Here is a 24,716-nt window from a genome sequence, read left to right as displayed (position 1 = left end):
GATCTGTTTGTGCTACCATGTCAACAAAAGAGAGCAGAAAGACTGGCAACCAGGCTGGTAATAATGGTTTCTGAGTACAACTAAGGAATAAGAATGCAATAACATAAGTGACACTATAAGCAATTTATTGCAAACCAGTAATGAAGTTAATGTGCTGGTATGTTCAACACATGCACTTTTGCTAACGTGAACACAAGTGTCTATTCAGCGAAAGAAAGACAGTTTGTTTATCAGCCACTCTTCAGACAAGTGGTCTATGTTTCGCGTCTCAAAAACCTATTGAGAATGAGGAGGGTGCATAAACTACAGATGTCTGTCCACTGAACCTTTGATCTCACCATATGGTAAATATTGATTGAATCTCATTACTTTCAATTATCACTTACTACCTTCGAAAAGTTATTTTGTTCAAAAGGATGTTGCAGTACAGTAATGCTAATCCTTCACTTAATTGGCTGTTCACTGAATTAGGATGAATTACTCACCCACTGGACTTGAGAATATGAAACACAGCGGGTAGGACACCCTGCCATCTGTATGGATGTATTTGTAGCTGTAAACAATGAATGTACACTATATTGTCAAGGAGATCCAATCACTGGTCAATGATACAACTCAACACTGGCAGTGCTGGTGAATATGAGGTTAACATAGATTTTTGCTGTATCACTCCGACATGTTATAAAAGGATATCTTGGCTGCCGCTCTGGAAGTTCATTCCTCAGGTCATCCAGGGAGATGTCCTGAAATGTGAGTGCATGTTTTGAGTTGAACTGGTATTGATACAGGTGTGGATGGATTTAAGTAATTATTAACTCAGTATGGGATATTCAACATCTCAGAAAGACAACGTGACTTGCCTCATACTCTTCCTCCAGGATCACAAGCTGTTTCTCCATGTCAATTTTCACTGAGGGAATAGGATCATGATTCTATATTGAGTCCTAGACACAGTATGTTTCTCTGTTTCTAGGTTTATTATGTTTTGTTTTTTAATTAGGTGAAACAGGTGACAGTTGGGCTACTGAGGAACACGGTTTCAATGAAGTCTTACTCACTCAGGATGGCTGCATTGTTGGTCTCTTTTCGAAATCTAAACTTCTTCAGTTTTTCTTTCAGACTCTCATCCACCTCGCACACAACCAAAGAGCTTGGCTAGAATGTAAAAGTGAAACAAGTTCATCAACTGTGGGAAGTTCTGACACATTGTAATTGTATATGTTGGTTATATTGCTACTGTCAGGCTGCATCATTGAAAGTTCTGTCATATTTCACTTAGAGGGAGAGAGAGAGACAGAGAGAGAGTGGAGGGCAGACTGGGGGGAGAGAGTGGAGGGCAGACTGGGGAGAGGGAGAGACTGAGAGAGAGAGTGGAGGGCAGACTGGGGGGAGAGAGTGGAGGGCAGACTGGGGGGAGGGAGAGACCGAGAGAGAGAGAGTGGAGGGCAGACTGGGGGGAGAGAGTGGAGGGCAGACTGGGGGAGGGAGAGACCGAGAGAGAGAGTGGAGGGCAGACTGGGGGGAGAGAGTGGAGGGCAGACTGGGGGGAGGGAGAGACCCAGAGAGAGAGTGGACGGCAGACTGGGGGGAGAGAGAGACCGAGAGAGAGAGTGGAGGGCAGACTGGGGGGAGAGAGAGACCGAGAGAGAGAGTGGAGGGCAGACTGGGGGGAGGGAGAGACCGAGAGAGAGAGTGGAGGGCAGACTGGGGGGAGAGAGTGGAGGGCAGACTGGGGGAGGGAGAGACCGAGAGAGAGAGTGGAGGGCAGACTGGGGGGAGAGAGTGGAGGGCAGACTGGGGGGAGGGAGAGACCCAGAGAGAGAGTGGACGGCAGACTGGGGGGAGAGAGAGACCGAGAGAGAGAGTGGAGGGCAGACTGGGGGGAGAGAGAGACCGAGAGAGAGAGTGGAGGGCAGACTGGGGGGAGAGAGAGACCGAGAGAGAGAGTGGAGGGCAGACTGGGGGGAGAGAGAGAGACCGAGAGAGAGAGAGAGGGTGGAGGGCAGACTGGGGGAGAGAGAGAGACCGAGGGAGAGAGTGGAGGGTAGACTGGGGGAGAGAGAGACCGAGAGAGAGAGTGGAGGGAGAGAGAGAGAGAGAGAGAGAGAGAGAGAGAGAGAGAGAGAGAGAGTGGAGCGCAGACTGGGGGGAGAGGGAGACCGAGAGAGAGAGAGAGAGTGGAGGGCAGACTGGGGGGAGAGAGAGAGGCCGAGAGAGAGAGAGAGAGAGAGTGGAGGGCAGACTGGGGGGAGAGAGAGAGAGGCCGAGGGAGAGAGTGGAGGGCAGACTGGGGGGAGAGAGAGACCGAGAGAGAGAGAGTGAGTGGAGGGCAGACTGGGGGAGAGAGAGACAGAGAGAGAGAGAGAGAGAGAGAGAGAGAGAGAGAGAGAGAGAGAGAGAGAGAGAGAGAGAGAGAGAGAGAGAGAGAGAGAGAGAGAGAGAGAGAGAGAGAGAGAGAGAGAGAGTGGAGGGCAGACTGCGGGGAGAGAGAGAAAGGGAGGGATACAGAAAAATAGGTTTTAGAGCAACTTGTTTTGATTTCTGAAGTTCAAGTTTCCATGAACGCATAGCTCATAACAAAATCTTAAAGTGATATATTGAGGCCAGGAAGTGCTTTTGTTGCATCATGGGACAAAAAAACTTCCTGTGTCAAGAGGGTGTGGGGTGATGGGAGGGGAGTAGCAAAAATAAATGTACGCCTGCCTAAAAATCTTTACAACATAAACTAGGACATCACCATCCATGCCGAAATGCATTTTGTTGGTAAAGTGCAATATCGTATAAATAAACGGTCTCCCATATCATTCTAGAAGAGGTTTTGTTTTGTGTTTTTGTCTGCAAAGATACTGTCGTATTGTAAAGGTAGTTCCTCCTCTGCCAACTGCTTGTGACAGGATGCTGTCTGACTCTCAAGATCCTCCTTTTATGTTGTAGCACATACAGTAGGGAAGGGCAGGCATTAACAAATACTAGACCATCCACCAGAACCCCCTTTCACACTGTGCCAGATCTAGCATTATTGAGACTGACTAATGTTAGGGATGTCGTCAGTGGCGGTTCTGGGGGGTTTGTCACAAATCATGCCTTTTTAATAATACAATGTTTTATACCCAAAATAATTAGTGTTGCAACAAGATAAAACAACAAAGTGATATTCTCTTTTCACATTTGTTTGATGGGTGCAGTCAGAGAAAGCTGAGCATTCTTTGATAATCTGATTAATTCTACATAAGTGTTTTTAGCCTTTATTTCAAGAGAAAGTCACTGTCTGTGTCCCCTATAATTTCTGTCTTCATTCCTCAAACGTTAATCTAACTGATCAAATGCAATCAAGCCAAATATGTTTGTTTGAGACCAAAGAGTTGAATTTGAATTAACAGTGCTTGGTTTGACAGCGGCTATCCATCATATCAGAGAGGAAAAGGCGAATGAAAGGGATAACTGCGCCCAAAATCTGTCTTCTCCCGCAGGTGGCGTTTTTGCGCTCACCAAGCTAAGATATTTTTTATGGAGGTCATGAAAAAATGCATGGCTTATTTGATCGAATATAAATTTCATAATCATTAGGATGTTAAGAGTGTACTGATATAAGTAGGATACGTGACATCACGGCAATTTTGGAGAGAAAAAAATCACAGTTATATTGGAGTTGTGCCTCTTATTCACACGCGTATCTGCCCTCTCATTGGCTAGAATGGTCCCACCTGATCTTGCCGACTCTCGACTGCCTTCCTTTTTATAAGAAACGTATTTCCATTGTTTTAGCGGCCACTTTAGTATCTGCTCAATATAATGGATAATCTGTGATCATATCCATCAATTTCAGCCCAGGAGTGGTGTGTGCGTTTCATCCGCTAGGTGGGGCACTTTTCTCTTTGTTTACCCCGCCCAAAAGCCATTACGTTAGTTTCCGACGTTGCTTCAAGTCTGAATCCAAGTAGGCTAGCTAGATATCGCCAAGCGTACTTTCCATATTTCTCTATGTTCAAATACATATTCTGTACATAGATAGTCTTGTAAATTTGTTTTTTAATCATCCGAAAATAATTTTCAAAGCAATCAACGACAACTGTTGGATCGAAATCTTCGCCTCATCCAGCGTTTATAAATGAAGCAAATAACGTTAGCTACTTGCTAGCGATTTTGCGGCTACGTTAGCTATCTAATCGGTTAGGGAGCTAACAAGTGACAATTCACAAAGGTAAACAAACCAACCGCTAGAAGTTGAAGGGTGGGATGTGGATATCATTTATGTAGTAACCTGCCGTGTTTTTTTGTTGTTGCAAAATGGACCATGGAGGACCTTTGCAACGCGAGGACTGTAATATCGTTTAACGAGATGAGAAATGCAGCGACATTCCAATAGCAACGTCGCTACTGAAAAACAACACCAATCCTGAATCCCTCGTCCATTTACATGGTGAAAGCCATCTGTAGAGGCCTGGTGTTTTTAAGCTAGCTAACTGCCCCAGACCATCAAATCAACCCGTGTGCAGTAGATTGCAACAGCCGTGCCCTGGAAACGCCACGGTTGTCACAGGTTTGTTTTTACGTTTTCTGACCAACTATCTTGCCTAACTACGTTAGCTAACTACATGTATGGCCTGGTCAAACGTACGTTAGCTAACTTACCACAGGTAAGGCTGCGAGTTAACGTTATCTAGCTGTGATAGCTAACGTTAAATGTAAAACTGTTTTATTCCCTCTTTTGTTTGATCGTGAGTTGACATAGCTACCAACGTTAGCTAGCTAGATAACTATCTCTACCAACAAACTAGCTAGATGATTAGCTCTGTAGGTACTTGGTAGTGGACTGGTGTCTTATGGTAACGTTAGCCTAGTTAGAATAACCACCCCTCTTACTTGTTAGCTAGGTAACGTTACTACTAATACAGCCCCTCCTAGCCGGAGCTTGGCTACTAACGTAACGTTCTGCTTTTGTGATCAAATCAAGTTGGACAAATATCTATAGTTAGCTAGCTGGGCTGGTTTGAGTATTTCGTATTATTCTGTACGTAAATCAGAGACAACCCATTTAGTATATGTCACGTTTCGTATGGTATGTATTAATTTGTGGATGTCCAACACCCATTTCGTATGATATGTTACGAATTCTGGCTAGGGGGCTAACTATAACTAGCTTATTACCATTAGCTCGGCTATGGGTTAGAGTTAGGAATTCAGTTTAGGAGTTAGGTTAAAGGGTTAATTAAGTTTAGGGGATGGGTATGCTAAGTAGTTAAAAAGTAGTAATTAGTTGAAAAGTTGCGAATTATCTAAAGTTGTCGTTGATGAGATTTTAAGTCTCAACCTTTGGGTGCTAGACGTTCTCGTAATACGGCCAGCCCATCCACCGCGATCAACCGCTTGACTTTTGTTTTTTCCTTGACCATCTGTCTTATTTCACTATACCAAGCGTAACATATTATAACTAATTTGAACGCTTCGGATTTACATTGACTATGTTACGTCTATTCTATGAGACCAGTCTGGTTTTATTTATTTAAACCAAGCTACATAACAACTAGGCATTGCAAGATACAGTATATACCCACCGTTCAGGTGGTCATTGCAATACTGGGAGGGTTGGATGACATCTGTCATTACTTTACCCTGTAACAAGCTGTATTGCAAGTCATCACATATTATGTATTGTGCTAAGAATATACATGACAGATTGCATGGAGATTATGTCGTCTTTGTTGTTGTTGCTTCAAGTCAAATAGACTCATGGATTGCCCGGGCAGCTAGGCCTAGATGTTGGCTTTATCAAACTTACACAGATGTTGGCTGAATGGTCAGGATAAATGTGCATGCATACTGCATGGAAGTTCTTTACCATAACCTGTGTTAATGATGCTGGTAATAATGTGCTCTACTTTCACTTCACCATGAAGCTGATTATCTTGCATTATGATTAGCTGGTCTAAATAAAGAATATGCATTAGTGTGTTGTACAGAGACCATCTTTATACTGTCTATACAATGTAGAAGGGCAATTCCACGGTAACCAAGTGATACTAGATGGGTTTCTATCCAATTTGGGACAGTTTCATATGAATATTCAAAAATTAGCATTAAAACAATATTCACATTTTAACATCAGAGATGTTTCCATCAAATTGACTTGTTGCAGATAAAAGGCTGTACATGATGAGGTAGTGCACATAAAAATACCCTTTGCAGTTAAATGTCCATGTATGGAATAAAAAATTACAATGAGTTTCTATTGTATTTTTAACTCTACTGATTTGTTTTCTCACCAAAAATGTTTGCATTGTATAACGAGTGTGCACTCCCTGGTATTGGCACGTGCCCTCTAGATAATAGAGCTGTCTGCATGCTATTGGCGAGAGCACTTGTATAGCCTACATCAGGGATGGGGGACTGGCACGCATGGCCCCCTGTTTGTAGGCCCTTGACCAAAAAAATCATTATTTTGTTACTCAGTCTAGGACTCAACTTACTGTTGACAATTAATAAAAGTATACACAAGGTGACATTTTGAAATTTGGTTGTGCATCAGCAGCCACTCATTTAGCCCATGTCAGCAAAATGTTTTTAGATCGGTAAATTAGCCTAGGGGGCGGCTATCTAAACTTGTAGTAAGCATGGTTGAAATACCAAATAGGGTGGGGCCCATTGATCATTAGTTATCATATTAAAAACTGCTAACATTTGTCTCCACCCTATGGCAAAATGACTATAATTGCAATAACTTATGGAATTGCGTAGAATTGCAGCAAACTTGCTTTAAACGGCAACATTATTTCTATGCCCCATGGCAAAATGTGCAGAATTGCAGGACATTAACTTTAAAATGTATATTTTTTTTAAACTTCACTGTCACGACGTGGGCCAGTAAAATGTTTTAGGGTGTGTGTACGCAGACCCACGAGCCACTGGGGAAAGGCAAAGGGGGGTACCTAGTCAATTGTTCAACTGAAATGTGTCTTCTGCATTTAACCCGACCCTTTTGAATCAGAGAGGTGTGGGGGGGGCAGAACGACAGATTTTTACCTTGACAACCTTCCGGTTACTGGCCCAACTCTCTAACCACTAGGCTACCTGCTGCCCCTCTGCGGCCCATTATGAGTTCTGTTTTTGGGAGGCGGGAGGAGGTCGCCATCAAAGTTGCCCATCCCTGGCCTTCATGATGAGATTAATATTATGGACAAAAGAGTGAGATTTATTTTTTGTCAAACGTGGACTTTAATGCAGGCAAACTTAAATGAATTTATCATCACATTTTTTTCAGCATGGGAAATGTGCAACCAGACGAAAAAAACTCTAGAGATGCATGCAAAGCTCTCCCCCTGCCCTCCCATTTGGCAAATATGACCACAATTCTATCCTCCTGATAGCTGCTTACAAGCAAAAACTAAAGCAGGAAGTACCAGTGACTTGCTCAATACGGAAGTTGTCAGATGACGCGGATGCTACGCTGCAGGACTGTTTTGCTAGGACAGACTGGAATATGTTTCGGGAATCTTCCAATGGCATTAAGGAGTATACCACCTCGGTCATTGGTTTCATCAATAAGTGAATTGACGACGTCGTCCCCACAGTGACCGTACGTACATATCCCAACCAGAAGCCATGGATTACAGGCAACATCCACATTGAGCTAAATGCTAGAGCTGCCGCTTTCAGGAAGCGGGACACTAATCCAGACGCTTATAAGAAATCCCGCTATGCCCTCAGATGAACCATCAATACAAGATTAAGAGCCGGTGTAGTAGTTCCTACTACACCGGCTCTGACGCCCGTTGGATGTAGCAGGGCTTGACAACTTTTACGGACTACAAAGGGAAACCCAGATGCGAGCTGCCCAGTGACGTGATCCTACCAGACGAGCTAAATGCCTTTTAGGCTCGCTTCGAGGCAAGCAACACTGAAGCATGCATGAGAGCACCAGCTGTTCTGGATGACTGTTTGATAACACTCTCTGTAGCTGAACTTTAAACAGGTCAACATTCACAAAGCCGCGGGTCCAGACAGATTACCAGGACGTGTACTCAAAGCATGCCCGGACCAATTGGCAAGTGTCTTCACTGACATTTTCAACCTCTCCCTGACCGAGTCTGTAATACCTACATGTTTCAAGCAGGCCACCATAGTCCCTTTGCCCAAGGAAGTGAAGGTAACCTGCCTAAATGATTACCGCCCCTTAGCACTCACGTCGGTAGCCATGAAGTGCTTTGAAAGGCTGGTCATGGCTCACATCAACAGTATCCTCCCGGATACCTTAGACCAGGGGTGTCAAACATACGGCCCGCGGGCCGGAACCGGCCCCCAAGGAGGTTCGATCAGGCCCGCAGGATAATTTGAAAGTGGAAAAAATGCATAAAAGACATGGAATTAATATTTTTAATTCGCTGCAATTCATGGATTATCCGCTAAGGGGCGCACTCTTTCCATCAGAGTAGAAGACAAGCCGCATCACTGAGACAGACTGAAAACAGCAGACGGTATCAATGCGCCATCTGCTGCTTGTTACGACGTTGTTAATACCTTGGTCTCTACCTCTCCGCTACACCCTCATTAGCCATAATGTCGTTATCCAAACGGAGAAAAGTAGATAAGGAGTGTAGAATTTTCAAAGAAAAATGGACCACGTCCTATTTATTTACAGAGATGCACGGAAAACCTTTGTGCTTGGTGTGTTTGCAACAAGTTTCGGTATTGAAGGAATATAATATTCGACGCCACTACGAGACTCATCACAGCGAAAAATATGACGGCTTGCAAGGACAACTGAGAAGAGATAAGATTAACGAATTGCTGGCGGGTCTGAGGAAACAGCAGTCAACTTTCATCCAGAGCCGAGAAGTCAGTGAAGCAGCGGTAAAAGCCAGCTACCTAATTGCTAGCGAAATAGCATTAGCATCGAAGCCGTATTCCGACGGTGACTTTGTTAAACGATGCATGATGAAGGCGGCTGAACTTGTATGTCCCGAGAAGCGACAAGCTTTTGCCAATATTAGCCTGACGAGGAATACTATAGCAGAGAGGATTTCGAACTATCGGCAGATTTAGACAGTCAATTGAAACAGAGAGTCAAGTCATTTATTGCATTTTCCGTGGCAATTGACGAGAGCACTGACATCACAGACGTGGCCCAACTGGCCATATTTATTCGAGGAGTTGATGAGACATTGACTGTTACTGAAGAGTTTCTTGAGTTGGTGCCAATGATGGACACCACAACAGCCGAGGACATTTTCGGCTCTGTCGTTGCTGCATTGGACAGAGTTGGAGTGGACTGGTCCCGCGCTGTCAGCCTGGCTACAGACGGCGCGCCATCCATGGTCGGAAAGAAAGCAGGTGTCGCGACAAAGTTCAAAGACAAAGTACAAGCCCTTAATGGAGGAGATCGTTTCTGGACATTTCACTGTATTTTGCACCAGGAGGCATTGTGTTGCAAGTCGCTGAAAATGGACCACGTCATGGAGGTGGTTGTTCGCACTGTAAATTTCATCCGGACCAGAGGTCTGAACCATCGTCAGTTTGACAAACTTCTCAGCGACAGCAACATTACCCACAGCCTGCCATACCACACTGAAGTGAGATGGTTAAGCCGAGGCGCTGTGCTGAGGCATTTCTTTGATCTACGAGAGGAAATCGGACAGTTCATGGAGAAAAAGGAAAACCGGTGTTGGAATTACAATCTCAGGAATGGCTACGGGACCTTGCATTCTTGGTTGATATTACTGAACACTTGAACAATCTGAACAAAATGTTGCAAGGCCGCAAAAAGTTGTCACACAGTTTTCTGACAACATACATGCATTTAAGTTGAAGCTGACTTTGTGGGAGATGCAACTGGCAAATGGCAACCCTGCTCATTTCCCCTGTCTGAGAGATGTGTGTGTGACCAGACCTGATGCGGACATGAAACGGTACAAAGACAAAATTGCAGGACTACTGCGGGAGTTTGAGAAACGTTTTCAGGTATTTGGTGAACTTGAGACAGAATTTTCAGTTTTTCGCTCACCTTTCACAGTTAAAGCTTCTGATCTGCCGGTCGAAATTCAGCTAGAGATAATTGATTTGCAGTGTGATGCAGATTTGAAAGGCAAATTTGCCTCTGTAGGTCTGGACAGATTTTATCAGTATCTACTACCAGGGTACCCCAAATTAACAGCCCTGGCTGCTAAAATTTTGTGCATGTTTGGGACAACCTACCTTTGTGAACAAATTTTCTCAGTGATGAATATCAATAAAACAAAAATGCGTTCAAGGCTCACAAACAAGCACTTAAATGACATTCTGAAAGTGACAGCTAGTCAGGACATGACACCTGGTGTTGATGCACTTGTACAGGCCAAAAGATGCCAAGTTGTGTGATGGAATTCTACTGTTCATACAACTCCATAAATTTTCAGTATGTATTGTATGTGTATGTATGTTTCATGTATGAAGTTTACAGATTTACAGGACAGGCGAACACTTTCTTCATTACACATTTAAAATCACTCTCCTTAGTTTGTAAGGTGTACGCAGGGATTACATTTAGATTTTATATGCGTATGTGTAAGTGGTTTAAAAATTCCTTTCTTTAAAAGTCTCATTTAATCTTAAAGTGCATTACTATATTTTTCAGTACCAATTAAAGTTTTGTGCCTTTGTACAATCAGTGGGATCAGTTGCAATGCATATTTGTGAATGATAAAAGTAAATTGCACATTTGTCTAAGTAAATATGAGGTGTTTCATGAAATGTTTTGTAAAAGGATAGTTCATTAAATTTCAATATTTTCCTAATGTTCTTGTGCTTCTTTACACCAAAACAAAGGAAAGACATGATATTTTGGTTATTTATAGCAGAGTATGGTATAATTTTAATGGTCCGGCCCACTTGACATCTCCCTAGGCCGTATGTGGCCCACGATGCGAAATGAGTTTGACACCCCTGCCTTAGACCCACTCCAATTTGCATACCGCCCCAACAGATCCACAGATGACACAATCTCAATCGCACTCCACACTGCCCTTTCCCACCTGGACAAATGGAACACCTATGTGAAAGTGCTGGTCACTGACTACAGCTCAGCGTTCAACACAATAGTGCCCTCAAAGCTCATCACTAAGCTACGGTCCCTGGGACTAAACACCTTCCTCTGCAACTGGATCCTGGACTTCCAGATGGGCCACCCTCCAGGTGGTACGGGTAGGCAACAACATGTCTGCCACGCTGATCCTCAACATGGGTGTGTACGTAGTCCCCTCCTGTACTCCCTGTTCACCCACGACTGCCTTGGCAAACACTACTCCAACACCATTAAGTTTCCTGCCGGCACAACAGTTTTAGACCTGATCACCACCAACGATGAGACAGCCTATAGGGAGGAGGTCAGAGAACTGGCAGTGTGGTGCCAGGACAACAACCTCTCCCTCAATGTGAGAAAGACAGAGGAGCTGATCGTAGACTACAGGAAAAGGCGGGTGGAACAGTTCCCCATTAACATCGACGGGGCTGTAATTGAGCGGGTCGAGTGTGTTCAAGTTCCTTGGCGTCCACATCACCAACAAACTATCATGGTCCATACACACCCAGACAGTCGTGAAGATGGCACGACAAAACTTTTTCCCCCTCAGGAGACTGAAAAGATTTGGCATGGGTTCCCAGATCCTCAAAGTTATACAGCTGCACCATTGAGAGCGTCCTGACTGGTTGCATCACTGCCTGGTATGGCAACTGCTCGGCATCTGACCGTAAGGTGCTACAGAGGATAGTGCGTACCGCCCAAGTACATCACTGGGGCCAAGCTTCCTGTCATCCAGGACCTATATAATAGGCGGTGTCAGAGTAAAGCCCATAAAATTGTCGGAGACTCCAGTCACCCAAGTCATAGACTGTTTTCTCTGCTACCGCACACACGGCAAACGGTACCGGAGTGCCAAGTCTAGGACCAAAAGGCTCCTTAACAGCTTCTACCCCCAAGCCATAAGACTGCTGAACAATTAGTCAAATGGCCACCGGGCTATTTACATTGACCCCCATTTGTTTTGTACACTGCTGCATCATTACTTCACCCCTACCAACATGTACAAATGACCTTAACTAACCTGTACCCCCGCACACTGATTCGGTGCCCAATGTATATAGCCTCTTTATTCTTATGTTATTGTTACTTTTTATTATTTTTGTATTTAATTTTTTACTTTAGTTTATTTGGTAAATATTTTCTTACTCTTGAACTGCATTGTTGGTTAAGGGCTTGTAAGTAAGCATTTCACGGTAATGTCTACATTTGTTGTATTCGCCGCATGTGATAGTTTGATTTCAACTGCACATTTTAGTGGCCTTTTATTGTCCCCAGCACAAGGTGCACCTGTGTAATGATCAGCTTTTTGATATGCCTCACCTATCAGCTGGATGGATTATCTTGGTGATGGAGAAATGCTCACTAAGGGGGATGTTTAAAAAGTTGTTCACAAAATTTGAGAGCAATAAGCTTTTTGTGTGTATGGAATATTTCTGGTATCTTTTATTTCAGCTCATGAAACATAGGACCAACACTGTTCATGTTGCGTTTATATTTTTTTCAGTGTACCTTATGTACTTTTCCTTGTTGATTTGTTAGGATTTGGATGATGCTGACACTGATGCACCTGAGAGAGAACCCTCCTTCTGTCTGACACAACCAGCTGGATTTAACACGCCCTCCCCTCAGTACCCCCATCTCCTGCACCTGAACCATGTGAGGGCCCCTCGCTCTACTTTGAGGGGATCCCAGGACTGTTGTGTAAAAGCAGCCGCTGAGCGGGGCCAGAGTGAACCTGTGTGTGAGCAAGCAGTCTTCCCCCTAACCCCCCACCCACATATTCCCATCCTCCTTCCCATTGGGAAAGCGCCATGATGTTCCGAGACCAGGTGGGCATCCTGACGGACTGGTTCAAGGGCTGGAACGAGTGTGAGCAGACGGTGGCGCTGTTGTCCCTGCTGAAGAGAGCATCTCGTACCCAGGCCCGCTTCCTGCACATCTGCCTGGAGCACTGGCTGGCAGACTGCACTGAGATCCACATCCTGGAGGCTGAGGCCAACAATGCAGGTAGTTAATGACTGCAGTTTTCTGAAGGATACATTTGAAACCTTATTGGATTAGCCTTGTTGCATTACCGGTACACCTTATCTTAAAGTGTAAAAACCTTGTAACAGATAGACCTACAACCTGTGAAAATGTATTTTTACATGTAATTAACTGCCCCTCTGTCCCTCCCCTCTTTAGACATTGTGAGCCAGTGGCACCAGGAGCCCATGGAGAAGGCGGTGTCCCTGCTGCTGTCCCACCTACCCCTGCTGCAGCCCCGCAACAGCGAGGCCAAGTGTGAGTACATGAAGCTGCTGCAGAAGGTGCTGAGCTATACCATCGAGAGCAGCCTGTTTGTGGAGGAGAGCAGACAGCTGCTGTCCTACGCCCTCATCCACCCGGCCACCACCCTGGACGACCGCACCTCGCTGGCCATGTGGCTCAACCACTTGGAGGAGCACCTCTCCAGCGGCTACCCAGGGCCCTCCTCCCGGCCCCCCTCCGGCCCCTACCACCCCCGTCAGGGTTCAGATGAGTGGCCGGGCTCCGCGGAGGGCCTGGACCCTGGCCACGGCTGGCTGGACAAGCCCCCCTCCTCCAGCTCCTCCCCTGCAGGGCAGAATGGACACATGTCTTTCCAGGGCGGGATGTCCTCGCCCATCAACAGCAACAATGCAGGTCAGTGGCTCACATCTCCTACCAAGCCAGAGAGAGGGAGAGAAATGGTCGAAGATATGTTGAGGTGAATAGGAATATACTAAACATACAATATAACTTTTTGTCGTTATCTCAGTTATGTAATCATGCTCAACTATTTAGTTTGCGATCTTTGTCATGATTGTCACGTCTTTGTAAATATTCTCTCTGTATAGGCCTAGCCTTCATTAAAGGGATGGCTTACTGAGATTATCTATAACATCCTTCCCCTCCTGTGTGCCCTGCCAGGCATGGGTCAGATGGGCCAGCCCAGTCCTCTGAAGAGGTCCTTGTCCCTGATCCCCTCCAGTCCCCAGGTCTGTGGCGCAGATTGGCTGAGCCAGGATGACCTGGGGGGGCGACAGGCCTTTGACCACGCCCCCCTGTCCCCCCAGAGTAGTGTGGCATCCTCAGGCAGCGAGCAGACTGAGGACCAGGGTTCCAGAAACACCTTCCAGGAGGACGGCAGTGGCATGAAAGGTTAGGAGGTCAACCATAACACGCCAAGGGTTCAAAGCGGTTACATTGTTGGTATTTTCTCTGGGAAAAGTCATGACATGCCAACGGCTACTGCACTTGGCAATGGTGGAATTGCCTTTTCAGTGGGATGCTATAGAGTTTAAGTTTGTTTGTGTGTGCTCCAGATGTCCATGAAAAATAACTAGGACAGCGTTCTCCAACAAATAGATCTGAGGTGTTTATTTTGACATGCAGTACACAGATGCGTCAAGCATTCCACAGTAGTGTCTATTATTTGGTCGTTCTTTCCTTCTCATTGTTGTTGGACTCGAGTTACAAGGACTCAACAGGAGAAGAATAACAACTTATGAGCACGTTGTTTTTCTACTTTCTGTTTCAGATGTGCCCATGTGGCTGAAGAGCCTCCGTCTTCATAAGTACGCAGCACTTTTCTCCCAGATGACTTATGAGGAGATGATGATTCTGACAGAGCACCACCTGGAGTCACAGGTTTGTCATCGTTTGTCACAGGTTGGTCAGCTTCTCTTGTTAGTCCTCTCTTTCCCCTGCCTTCCTCATCAGGGCTGAATAGATATGGCCTGTGTGTTGTCCTCCAGCATAGTCATACCTCAGCACTCAATGAGCCATGAAATGAAGCATCAGCTGCACCCTACAGTTATACACAGCCTCCCCGCGCAGATAAACGATGCCGTCTTGGCTCTGCTCCATAGCTTTAATGAAACCGATGGTGATCAGGAGTGTTATTTAGTAACTGGATATCTGGATGTCCGTGTTGCTGTGAGCAGTGATTTCTCCTTTTAACTCTTCGTCCAGAATGTGACCAAAGGTGCGCGGCACAAGATAGCCCTGAGTGTCCAGAAGCTACGGGAGAGGCCAAGCGTTCTCAAGTCTTTAGAGAAGGTAAACCACATGCTCTCGCCACTTATTTTTAAAGCATTTCAGATGCATTTTTATCTGGTAATGTTGTTCTCAACAACTTCACTGTTAGTTTCCATTTGGATCCCTGTGCCCTAGATGGTGAAAAAATAATGAAATGTAAATGACCATATCCACTATAATAATCACAAATAGTGTAGCTATGCTACCACTCACATTATCTTCAAATGAGAAGTTGAGCAGCGAGTTCCATGACAATTTCCTGTCACACCTCAAGACAGCTTTGCTAATAAGATAATGCTATAATTGATCCAACAGGATATATTGGAGGGGGGCAACCTGCGTAACGCCCTACAGGAGCTACAGCAGATTATCATCACCCCCATCAAGGTCTACAGCTACAGCCCTCCCAGTGTTTCCCACAGAGATATGGAGGGGACTGGATCCCCCTCAGACCACTCCAACCCTGGGGAGGACAAGGACCTGGCCCAGGAGGGCTTCCAGCCCCACAACCCCCCTCCCTGCGACGGGGAGTCCTCAGCCACACCCATCTCAGACCGCGACATTGCTGGCCAGTTCACACGTGTCATGGGTAAAGGTAAAAAAAGGACAAGGCTTTTACATGGCTGAGTGAGTACATGTGTATTGTGCAGTTGGACAATTGTTGAGCTTGTTTGTTGTTGATGTGTGATGTGCTGGTGTGTTTTGTTTGGAATGAGTGTTGGAGGGGGTGGGTGTTATGTAACATTGTGTGAACCTCCTGTCCATGTGTTGCAGTGTGCACTCAACTACTGGTTTCCAGGCCGGACGAGGAGAATATCAGCTGTTACCTGCAGCTCATTGAGAAATGTCTGACACATGAGGTGAGACAGCACAGAATCACATCTAGAACCTTTTCACATACAGCTAGCTGGTGGTTTAGGCTGCAAATGATGTGTAACAACACCTACTGCTCCTCTCAATGGTATGTTACATAGAACTTTCACTGCACTAAGAAAGAAATATACGGTTTATTTTTTTGCTGCTATGTTTGAACCATTACCAGGAGTTCAAACGCCTGTCTCTTGCTCGCTCTCTTTCTCACTCGCCAATTAAAATATGTATCTCAACTGGGGTGAAGTATTTGATGTCTCTAGCTAGCTGTTTGAAATCATCAGGAGCAGGGCTTCACTCTCTTTTACCTCTCTCTCTCCTCTCTCTCTCTCTGTTACCTCTCAATTTATCTCTCTTACATCTCTTACCTCATCTCTTTCATTCTCTCTCTATTTCAGGCTTTCACAGAGACTCAGAGGAAGAGACTGGTCTCCTGGAAGCAGCAGGTTCTCAAACTGCTCCGCCTGTTCCCAAGAAAAGCCATGCTGGACATGCCTGTGTACCGACAGAAAGGGTAAGATAACTGGACTTCTCTTCTCCTTTTGATCTATCACTCTTCTGCCATGGCAGCTGAGAGTCTCTCTCTATCCATCTGGATGTCCCCCAGGGCTCTGTCTGATAACTGTTCTCTCTGCCTCCTCTAGCTAGATGTCCCCCAGGGCTCTGTCTGATAACTGTTCTCTCTGCCTCCTCTAGCTGGATGTCCTACAGGGCTCTGTCTCTGTTCTGCCTCCTCTAGCTGGATGTCCCCCTCTGTTCTGTTCTCTCTACCTCCTCTAGCTAGATGTCCCCCAGGGCTCTGTCTGATAACTGTTCTCTCTGCCTCCTCTAGCTGGATGTCCTACAGGGCTCTGTCTGATAACTGTTCTCTCTGCCTCTAGCTGGATGTCCTACAGGGCTCTGTCTGATAACTGTTCTCTCTGCCTCTAGCTAGATGTCCCCCAGGGCTCTGTCTGATAACTGTTCTCTCTGCCTCCTCTAGCTGGATGTCCCCCAGGGCTCTGTCTGATAACTGTTCTCTCTGCCTCCTCTAGCTGGATGTCCTACAGGGCTCTGTCTGATAACTGTTCTCTCTAGCTAGATGTCCCCCAGGGCTCTGTCTGATAACTGTTCTCTCTGCCTCCTCTAGCTGGATGTCCTACAGGGCTCTGTCTGATAACTGTTCTCTCTGTCTCCTTTAGCTGGATGTCCCCCAGGGCTCTGTCTGATAACTGTTCTCTCTACCTCCTCTAGCTGGATGTCCCCCAGGGCTCTGTCTGATAACTGTTCTCTCTGCCTCCTCTAGCTAGATGTCCCCCAGGGCTCTGTCTGATAACTGTTCTCTCTGCCTCCTCTAGCTGGATGTCCTACAGGGCTCTGTCTGATAACTGTTCTCTCTGCCTCCTCTAGCTGGATGTCCTACAGGGCTCTGTCTGATAACTGTTCTCTCTGCCTCCTCTAGCTGGATGTCCCCCAGGGCTCTGTCTGATAACTGTTCTCTCTACCTCCTCTAGCTGGATGTCCCCCAGGGCTCTGTCTGATAACTGTTCTCTCTGCCTCCTCTAGCTGGATGTCCCCCAGGGCTCTGTCTGATAACTGTTCTCTCTACCTCCTTTAGCTGGATGTCCCCCAGGGCTCTGTCTGATAACTGTTCTCTCTGCCTCCTCTAGCTGGATGTCCCCCAGGGCTCTGTCTGATAACTGTTCTCTCTGCCTCCTCTAGCTAGAGCTAGATGTCCTGCCTCCTCTACAGGGCTCTGTCTGATAACTGTTCTCTGCTGCCTCCTCTGTCTGCTGGATGTCCCCAGGGCTCTGTCTGATAACTGTTCTCTCTGCCTCCTCTAGCTGGATGTCCTACAGGGCTCTGTCTGATAACTGTTCTCTCTGCCTCTAGCTGGATGTCCTACAGGGCTCTGTCTGATAACTGTTCTCTCTACCTCCTCTAGCTAGATGTCCCCCAGGGCTCTGTCTGATAACTGTTCTCTCTGCCTCCTCTAGCTGGATGTCCCCCAGGGCTCTGTCTGATAACTGTTCTCTCTGCCTCCTCTAGCTGGATGTCCTACAGGGCTCTGTCTGATAACTGTTCTCTCTAGCTAGATGTCCCCCAGGGCTCTGTCTGATAACTGTTCTCTCTGCCTCCTCTAGCTGGATGTCCTACAGGGCTCTGTCTGATAACTGTTCTCTCTGTCTCCTTTAGCTGGATGTCCCCTAGGGCTCTGTCTGATAACTGTTCTCTCTACCTCCTCTAGCTGGATGTCCCCCAGGGCTCTGTCTGATAACTGTTCTCTCTGCCTCCTCTAGCTGGATGTCCCCCAGGGCTCTGTCTGATAACTGTTCTCTCTGCCTCCTCTAGCTGGATGTCCCCCAGGGCTCTGTCTGATAACTGTTCTCTCTACCTCCTCTAGCTGGATGTCCCCCAGGGCTCTGTCTGATAACTGTTCTCTCTGCCTCCTCTAGCTGGATGTCCTACAGGGCTCTGTCTGATAACTGTTCTCTCTGCCTCCTCTAGCTAGATGTCCCCCAGGGCTCTGTCTGATAACTGTTCTCTCTGCCTCCTCTAGCTGGATGTCCCCCAGGGCTCTGTCTGATAACTGTTCTCTCTGCCTCCTCTAGCTGGATGTCCTACAGGGCTCTGTCTGATAACTGTTCTCTCTGCCTCCTCTAGCTGGATGTCCTACAGGGCTCTGTCTGATAACTGTTCTCTCTACCTCCTCTAGCTGGATGTCCCCCAGGGCTCTGTCTGATAACTGTTCTCTCTGCCTCCTCTAGCTGGATGTCCTACAGGGCTCTGTCTGATAACTGTTCTCTCTACCTCCTCTAGCTGGATGTCCTACAGGGCTCTGTCTGATAACTGTTCTCTCTACCTCCTCTAGCTGGATGTCCTACAGGGCTCTGTCTGATAACTGTTCTCTCTGCCTCCTCTAGCTAGATGTCCCCCAGGGCTCTGTCTGATAACTGTTCTCTCTGCCTCCTCTAGCTGGATGTCCTACAGGGCTCTGTCTGATAACTGTTCTCTCTGCCTCCTCTAGCTGGATGTCCTACAGGGCTCTGTCTGATAACTGTTCTCTCTGCCTCCTCTAGCTGGATGTCCCCCAGGGCTCTGTCTGATAACTGTTCTCTCTGCCTCCTCTAGCTGGATGTCCTACAGGGCTCTGTCTGATAACTGTTCTCTCTGCCTCCTCTCGCTGGATGTCCCCCAGGGCTCTGTCTGATAACTGTTCTCTCTACCTCCTTTAGCTGGATGTCCCCCAGGGCTCTGTCTGATAACTGTTCTCTCTGCCTCCTCTAGCTGGATGTCCCCCAGGGCTCTGTCTGATAACTGTTCTCTCTGCCTCCTCTAGCTAGATGTCCTACAGGACTCTGTCTGATAACTGTTCTCTCTGCCTCCTCTAGGTGGATGTCCCCCAGGGCTCTGTCTGATAACTGTTCTCTCTGCCTCCTCTAGCTGGATGTCCTACAGGGCTCTGTCTGATAACTGTTCTCTCTGTCTCCTCTAGCTGGGCATATGGTTCCAACTCCCTCCCCACAGCAGGCTCTGTGAGTGCTGGGGGTCTGGCACGTAGGGGGCAGAGGTCATTCCAGTTGCCCCCTCGTGGCCTCACTGCCGGGCGCATGGGTCTCCTGAGTCCAGGTGGCATCGGGGTTGCCTCCCCTCGCCACACCCTCACCAGCCCCACACTGCCAGGCCAGGGCAGACAGGTTAGTCATAGGATGGGATGTCATATAGTCTGGGGGCATTGAATACAGCCACTAAAGTTTACATATAGAAAAGTCAGAATCATTCACAAGATAATACATTTTCTTAGAAGTCTTTGTCATTGAGGGTTGCAGCTAGTTAGCCAACATTAGATTTTACATTAGATTATATTGATCTACATGTTATTATACCCACATAGTGATGAACTATCCTTAGACAACATTTGTTTTGACAGATTAACAAGTGCAACCACAAGTGTTGACAGGTTAATCAATGCAATACCCAGGGCAACATGTGGGTTAGGCACTGCATTTTGATATGCATTGGTTCGTTATCATAGCTGGAAGAGTCTCTCTAATCATTGTGTTGGGAAGACTAACACAGTGTACAACATGTTTGATGAGAGTTGATGTTCTTTTGTCTCTGTAGAACCTGTGGTTTGCCAACCCTGGAGGCAGCAACAGCATGCCAAGCCAGAGTCGCAGCTCCGTACAACGGACCCACTCACTCCCTGTCCACACCTCCCCGCAAACCATGCTCCTGTTCCAGCAGCAAGGTACGATCCTAGCACCCCCTTCCCCCAATCACTTCTAAATAAAATGTTTTTATATAGCCCTTCTTAGATCAGCTGATATCTCAAAGTGCTGTACAGAAACCCAGCCTAAAACCCCAAACAGCAAGCAATGCCGGTGTAGAAGCACAGTGGCTAGGAAAAACTCCCTAGGAAGAAACCTAGAGAGGAACCAGGCTATGAGGGGTGGCCAGTCCTCTTCTGGCTGTGCTGGGTGGCGATTATAACAGAACATGGCCAAGATGTTCAAATGTTCATAAATGATCAGCATGGTCAAAAAATAATAATCACAGTAGTTGTCGAGGGTGCAACAGGTCAGCACCTCAGGAGTAAATGTCACTTGGCTTTTCATAGCCAATCATTCAGAGTATCTCTCCCGCCTCTGCTGTCTCCAGAGATTTTAAAACAGCAGGTCTGGGACAGGTAGCACGTCCGGTGAACAGGTCAGTGTTCCATAGTCGCAGGCAGAACAGTTGAAACTGGAGCAGCAGCACGGCCAGGTGGACTGGGGACAGCAAGGAGTCATCATGCCAGGTAGTCCTGAGGCATGGTCCTTGGGCTCAGGTCCTCCGAGAGGGAAAGAAAGAGAATTAGAGTTCTAAACATCATCTTACACATACCTTGCTCCAATGTCTATTCCCACTGCCTTTTTACACATACCCTCCATTCACATTTCCTTTAACATCCCAGCGACATCTCCTTCCAAACCCAATCATACACGCTCCTTTATACATCTCACCCACAGCCTTTAAGCCCAATGTTACACTGGCTTACGCATCCCACCCACATCTCTATACACACCGCATTCACACGGTTCCATATTTAATGCATCTGTCAGTTTTTAAAGTGTGATTAATGGTCCAGATAACTGAGTGACCTGTCTCTCCTCTCCCAGAATGCCAAGTTCCAGGTGCAGACCTGGAGATCAACCCCACCCTGGAGTCACTGTGCCTCAGTATGACAGAGCATGCCTTAGGGGGTGAGTGAAAACACACGCCTTACTCCCACATGCAACTTCTTGGAAGTATGACACTGATATTTTAAACCACAGTTAGGTTTCCTGGAATTTTCTGATGTTATTGAAAGTTGTCACTTGGAGTAGGTAGAGAGTGAAATACGTGTTTTTTTTTTCATCAATTTTTTCCCAATCCTCCTTCCTGTAGATGGAATGGACCGAACATCAACAATATGAAATTAAAAGCAGTGAAAGGAAGAAACCAAACTGACACTTCACTTCAACTGAGGCCTGTTCAGTTCCTCTTGCCCAGCACAAAAATATATGCTTATAAAAAGAAAGCGAAATGGTCACTACAAAACGACAACTAACAGTGTATATGTTCTCTGATATTTTTCTACTTTATTATACTTAACTGAGTTTATTATAAATGGAATACAGATGACTATTATATTACAGGAGGGAGAAGAGGTTACTTGTGCAACCTGCTCCATGTCTTCTGCAGGACTGTGACATTAAAAGGAGCAGATTGATGCTCTGACTGTTGAGCTTTGAGAGGAACATGGAGGATTGGTGCTGTCTTAAGGGGGTTCTAACTTAAATGTTTCTCCCCTTTTCCTCCCAGAAATAAATCCACGCAGAGCCATGCCTCACACCCCCAGATACTTTAACTGTATGGTCAGGCACTTGGCCTCCCAATTGGGCACTAGAACAGAAATGAATCACACGCATGACCAGCCTGTAGCATGGCTCTGATCCTTGAACACAACTACAGCTGTCTAAACAACTAACCTGCTACAGCCAGAGCTAGTTAGGCCCTGACAGTGGACACACCAACACCCTGGCTCATTCCCCTCACGTACCCAACATGGGTATTACTGGCTCTGACACCTCCTCACCTCTAGTAGGCCAAAGAGAAGGGCTCTGTGTGAATACCTATGTTAGACTGATGTTTGGAGTGGCCAATGCGACTTTAGACATGGTAATTGTTAAAACAATGGCGGTTTGAACGTAGCATGCCAGCTGCAATTTGTCCGCATTGATATTTTTGCCCTACTACAAACATGATGATGAATCTCCTTTGCAAGTTAAGGGCAGAGGGAAAATCCCACATGGTTGAATAAGGACCGGTGAGGTTTCTTGTGGGGGCTGTGAGAACTTGCATTGGTAAAGAAAATGAAAAAAAATCTGAGGGGAGCTGTTGGTGCATGTGTGTTCAAGTAGTTACCTCCCTATGTTATACTGGGTGAGGAAGCTTAATGAATTCACATTCTACCCTGAGGCCCCACTATGACTGGTTCTGAAAAATGCAAAGGAAGCACTCTCTGCCACTCAGAATGAACCAGTACCCACCTCCTCACCCTGCCCTCTCCTCAACATAGCCTGTGTGGAGATCTGTGGAATCATACTTTTTAAGTAGCCAGAATAGATTCCCACCCTGCTCTTACTTACAGCTGCAATGGGGTTGGACAGCCTTCCTGTTTAGATTAAGCCACAGCGGAGCTGGCGTGAGATATGGCTTGGAAAATTTGCCTCAATCCAGGGGTGAGAAATGTAAACTGCCGTTTTCGTCGTCCTGCTAGCTAGCAGTAGCCACAGCAGCTATTTCTCATCCCTGGATTGGGGTACGTTTTCATATCTCACACCGGGTCCGCGGTGGCTTAATCTAAACAAGAAGGCTGTCCGACCCCAGTGCATCTGTAAGAAAGCGTAGGGTGGGAATCTATTCTGTCTTATATTTTAAGGTGCTTGAAATATGTCCTGTTTGGGTCTCTTTGTGTTCCAGTTGTAAAACCCTAACACTTATTTTGTGGTGTCAGTGTTGAATCAGAAACTCTTATACAACCTGTCTTTGATTGTGGCAGAGCGGAGGTGCATGTATGTATATGGTCTTAACGTTTGGATCACCTTTTGGTTGCATCACGAGGCAGGGATATCCATTAGCATTTTATTTCTGCAGAGCCATAGCTGGTCTATTTGTTTAGTAAACATGGTTATTTACCAGCATGACTTTTATTATCATTTTTTTTTTACTACTCCATTTTAAGAACTTCTGTTTTTTTTCTAGAATTGCATGTTTTCTCCCACACTAATTGAACGATTGTTGTAGATATTGAGAGAGGGCAGTGTGGCACAGTCAAGGTAGTGCTTAATGTCTACAAATCCTCCAGAGAGCAGATATGATGGGACTGGAGTTCAATATCGATTCCTCCTAATAGCACTGTTTACCTCCCTCTGGCAGTGCCCATTTCATTTTCTGTGATGTGTAATGATGGGTCTGAAAATAAGACTGTTGGCACTTCAGTGCTCGTAAATATGCTGTCTCCTCCGTATGTAGGGCCTAAAGCATGTAGCTAAGCCTTCTACCACATGAGGGCTGGGTAGAGAATGACAGATGCCTTCTACCCCCTCAGTTCAGCTGCTTATCTACTCGCTGTAATCATGATTCTCACTAGACTAGATCGTGTCTAGAGAGTGAGACCTGTATGAGGGTATGTTGTGTACCCTTTGCTCTGCGCACCTAAAATGTTTGAGTGGCAAGTGAAGACTGCTATTGCCTGGCCTTGTGGGTTTGAACTGTCAGATGCCGCAGGCTGATTAACAGTTAATGTCAACTGAAATGCACAGCGACAGCTTCCTCTCTCTCTGATTTGGCTATTGAGCCTGTGTAGTGTCCTAGTCATGGTTATCCTCTGAGCTGGCTCTTGGATAGATATGACTTGATGAATACATTAAATTAATTCCCACAAAGAGAGTAAAATGGTTAAAAAAATGTTCGTGAATTTCAGGTTTAGATAGGCAACCAATGATCTCAATCTAAGCTATTAAATTGATACTAGCATGACATGTAATATGTCTCAGGTTGTCATTTCCTTTCCCTGTCTCAATACATACAATGGCACCTGAAGTAATTCCTCCACGTAAGGGGTAGCCAGTCCCGTTGTAGAAAAGTCTTAGTTCTTTAGGCCAGCCTAAATTGACTTTGCACATGCCAGTGGTTTAGGATGCAGAGGGGGATGAAATAGCCAATCTGAGTCATAATAGTAGATGTGCAAGTCTAGCCCAACACTAACAACGGGCCAAGGAATATGTTTACCCCCGTGTTTACATTTCAGTGAAGCGTGAAATTGGTTAGAAAATGCACTTCATGAGTCTGGCTTTATTTTCACATGCCAAGCAGAATTATGAGGTACATAGCCAGCCTGTCATACATGAGACCCCTTCTCCCAAGTGGCCTGTCAGTTGTGGTCAATGTCCCTGCCTGGCATAATAAATAAGCAGTATGTTGTAGGCTTTTGTTTTGCATCTCTGTCTTGTACAATTTATATTTAATTCTAATGACTCCCCAAACATTTTTCTAATGTTTTATGAATGAACAGTTTGCACCCCATGCTTACACATGCTACTTTTTTACTGTCACACATTGTTTGAATGATCTGAACTACAGTATTGATCAGATGGACAGTCCAAATAAAAGTTACATTTTTTTTTGCTACGTGACTCATGTTTGTGGTATCAGTGTTTCCTTTCATTCACAATTTAGAATATATTAT

At 45.9% G+C, this 24,716-nt stretch overlaps 2 protein-coding genes across 4 annotated transcripts; one reads left to right on the top strand and one right to left on the bottom strand.

The window, feature by feature from the left end:
- Positions 1 to 19: 19 nt before the first annotated feature.
- On the bottom strand, positions 20 to 12,706 carry LOC118394655 (glia maturation factor gamma). Its single transcript, XM_052514066.1, has 5 exons — positions 12,683 to 12,706; positions 1,059 to 1,155; positions 861 to 910; positions 694 to 743; positions 20 to 568 (listed from the first exon to the last, which is right to left on the bottom strand). Exons 1-5 carry the CDS (start codon positions 12,704 to 12,706, stop codon positions 478 to 480), a joined length of 312 nt encoding a protein of 103 aa, XP_052370026.1. The 3' UTR covers positions 20 to 477.
- Positions 3,894 to 24,663, top strand: LOC118362083 (protein Smaug homolog 2-like). Of its 3 annotated transcripts, none has more exons than XM_035742368.2 (13): positions 3,894 to 4,201; positions 12,590 to 13,057; positions 13,235 to 13,714; positions 13,982 to 14,212; positions 14,592 to 14,722; positions 15,026 to 15,112; positions 15,407 to 15,686; positions 15,866 to 15,951; positions 16,360 to 16,475; positions 19,437 to 19,638; positions 20,066 to 20,192; positions 21,103 to 21,186; positions 21,371 to 24,663. In XM_035742368.2, the coding sequence occupies exons 2-13, from the start codon at positions 12,862 to 12,864 to the stop codon at positions 21,397 to 21,399; spliced, it is 2,049 nt and encodes a 682-aa protein (XP_035598261.1). In that variant the 5' UTR covers positions 3,894 to 4,201; positions 12,590 to 12,861; the 3' UTR covers positions 21,400 to 24,663. The 3 variants fall into 3 exon arrangements, with proteins under 3 accessions (XP_035598261.1, XP_035598334.1, XP_035598213.1); XM_035742441.2 differs by having other exon boundaries at positions 3,894 to 4,540; positions 14,592 to 14,701; XM_035742320.2 differs by having other exon boundaries at positions 3,894 to 4,540.
- Positions 24,664 to 24,716: the final 53 nt, after the last annotated feature.

The sequence above is a fragment of the Oncorhynchus keta genome, chromosome 1, assembly GCF_023373465.1.
Source record: "Oncorhynchus keta strain PuntledgeMale-10-30-2019 chromosome 1, Oket_V2, whole genome shotgun sequence".
Classification (NCBI taxonomy): Eukaryota; Metazoa; Chordata; class Actinopteri; order Salmoniformes; family Salmonidae; genus Oncorhynchus; species Oncorhynchus keta.
This window is presented reverse-complemented; position numbering and strand designations above follow the sequence as displayed.

Bases quoted from the DNA above. Each gene is read 5' to 3' on its own strand.
- LOC118394655 (XM_052514066.1), bottom strand. From the start codon at position 12,706: ATGGTTCAGGTGCAGGAGATGGGG. The intron at 1,156-12,682 runs GTACTGAGGGGA...TTTACATTCTAG, and splicing joins TTCAGGTGCAGGAGATGGGG to CCAAGCTCTTTGGTTGTGTG. The intron at 744-860 runs GCAAGTCACGTT...CTCACATTTCAG, and splicing joins TCCTGGAGGAAGAGTATGAG to GACATCTCCCTGGATGACCT.
- LOC118362083 (XM_035742368.2), top strand. From the start codon at position 12,862: ATGATGTTCCGAGACCAGGTGGGCATCCTGACGGACTGGTTCAAGGGC. The intron at 13,715-13,981 runs GTCAGTGGCTCA...GTGCCCTGCCAG, and splicing joins CATCAACAGCAACAATGCAG to GCATGGGTCAGATGGGCCAG. The intron at 14,723-15,025 runs GTTGGTCAGCTT...CTCTTCGTCCAG, and splicing joins TTTGTCATCGTTTGTCACAG to AATGTGACCAAAGGTGCGCG.